This window comes from Trichechus manatus, unplaced genomic scaffold, assembly GCF_000243295.1.
Source record: "Trichechus manatus latirostris isolate Lorelei unplaced genomic scaffold, TriManLat1.0 scaffold00128, whole genome shotgun sequence".
Classification (NCBI taxonomy): domain Eukaryota; kingdom Metazoa; phylum Chordata; class Mammalia; order Sirenia; family Trichechidae; genus Trichechus; species Trichechus manatus.
In genome coordinates, this window is record NW_004444064.1 from 4571928 (window position 1) to 4573651 (window position 1724).

A 1724-nucleotide genomic window follows, 5' to 3' on the forward strand; every position below is an offset into this window, starting at 1 on the left:
GACCATCTCCTTAAAGGTGTATATAGGCCAGGAGCAGTGAAGCCTTGCCAGCACCCCCAGACATGACCCAGGAGGCCTTCCCAGGAGGCCCTGGGGTCGCAGGGCTGCACAGGACCCTAGCAGTCACCCCAGTCCTGACTCGGCTCCGGCCACCAAGTCCTGCTGATTTCTGGCCTCTCCCTGGTCCCCTTCCTCTAGTGACGGGCCCAGCACCTTCTGGACAAAGCTCTGGCCCCCTGCAGCCTCCACAAATCAGATCCCTTCCCTGGAAGCCCTGAGGCATTTCAAGAGCAAGCTAGCCTCCACCCCCACCCCTCAGAGCCACGTCCCCAGCCCCATACAGAGTTCAGCCTCTTTAGCTCCACATCGTTCTGGTCCTGAAAGTGGACGCTGATGGCCACAGTCTCTATCCAGGCATTGTCTGTGTTCCTCGGATCATCCACGTAACCTCTGTACACCTGGAAGGTGGAGCAGGGATGAGGCAGTCTGTCAGGATGGCCCTGAGTCCCCCTGGCCCACCACAACAGGCTGCAGATCCAGAGAGGGGCCTCCATGTCCCCACCACTGCATCCCACCCTCAGGACATGACCCCACACCCACGCCTTGCTCCCTCAGCCCATCTCCAAGCCTTCCCTCTCACCGTCTAGTCCAGCCCGCCTGAGCCACCCCAGGGAGACTCCTTTGACCAGCACATCACAGGGACTCACTCCTGACTCCTTTGGCACCCAAGGCCTTCAGAGACGAGCCCTAGCCTGACTGTCCTCAGAGCACTTCCAGAGCTCTTTGAGGGATTAAAAAGAGATGGGGGTGTCCCCAAGGCACCATACAAGCTAAACTGCATGAAATTGCTGGGTTTGTGGATCAAAAACGTCAACCATCAGCAATGTCATGCTTTAGCTTAATATGTGACAACTTAAATGTCCACTAGAGGACCATTCAAATGAATTATGGTCCAGTCATGCAACAAAACACCATCTAGTAGTTAAAAAAATAAAACACAGGTAAACATCTTTCTGGTATTCTTTGCTTTCAGCTAGGATCCATCTGACATCAGCAATGATATCCCTAGTTCCACGTCCTCGTCTAAACCCAGCTTGAATTTCTGGCAGTTCCCTGTTGATATACTGCTGCAGCTGCTTTTGAATGATCTTCAGCAAAATTTTGCTTACATGTGATATTAATGACATTGTTCGATACTTTCCACATTCGGTTGGATCACCTTTCTTTGGAACAGGCATAAATATGGATCTCTTCCAGTCGATTGGCCAGGTACCTGTCTTCCAAATTTCTTGGCATAGATAAGTGAGTACTTCCAGTGCTGCATCTATTTGTTGAAACATCTCAGTTGATATTCCGTCAATTCCTGGAGCCTTGTTTTTTGCCAATGCCTTCAGTGCAGCTTGGACCTCTTCCTTCAGTACTCTCAGTTCCTGATCATATGTTACCACCTGAAATGGTTGAACATTGACCAATTCTTTTTGGTACAGTGACTCTGTGTATTCCTTCCATCTTATCTTGATGCTTCCTGAGTCGTTTAATATTTTCCCCGTAGAATCCTTCACTATTGCAACTTGAGGCTTGAATTTTTTCTTCAGTTTTTTCAGCTTGAGAAATACTGAGCGTGTTCTTCCTTTTTGGTTTTCTATGTCCAGGTCTTTGCACGTGTCATCATAATACTTTACTTTGTCTTCTCAAGCCCTTTGAAATCTTCTGTTCAGCTCTTT

The 1724-nt window shown here is 49.1% G+C and overlaps 1 protein-coding gene across 2 annotated transcripts in view; it reads right to left on the bottom strand.

Moving 5' to 3' along the window:
* Positions 1–14: 14 nt before the first annotated feature.
* The window catches only part of TRPM2 (transient receptor potential cation channel subfamily M member 2), a 103332-nt gene continuing 101622 nt past the window's right edge, over positions 15–1724 (bottom strand). For both annotated transcript variants that reach the window (XM_023739067.1, XM_023739069.1), the window contains one exon: positions 15–458. In XM_023739067.1, coding sequence (XP_023594835.1) covers positions 285–458 — 174 coding nt within the window. In that variant the 3' untranslated portion in view covers positions 15–284. The remainder of the gene's footprint in view (positions 459–1724) is intronic.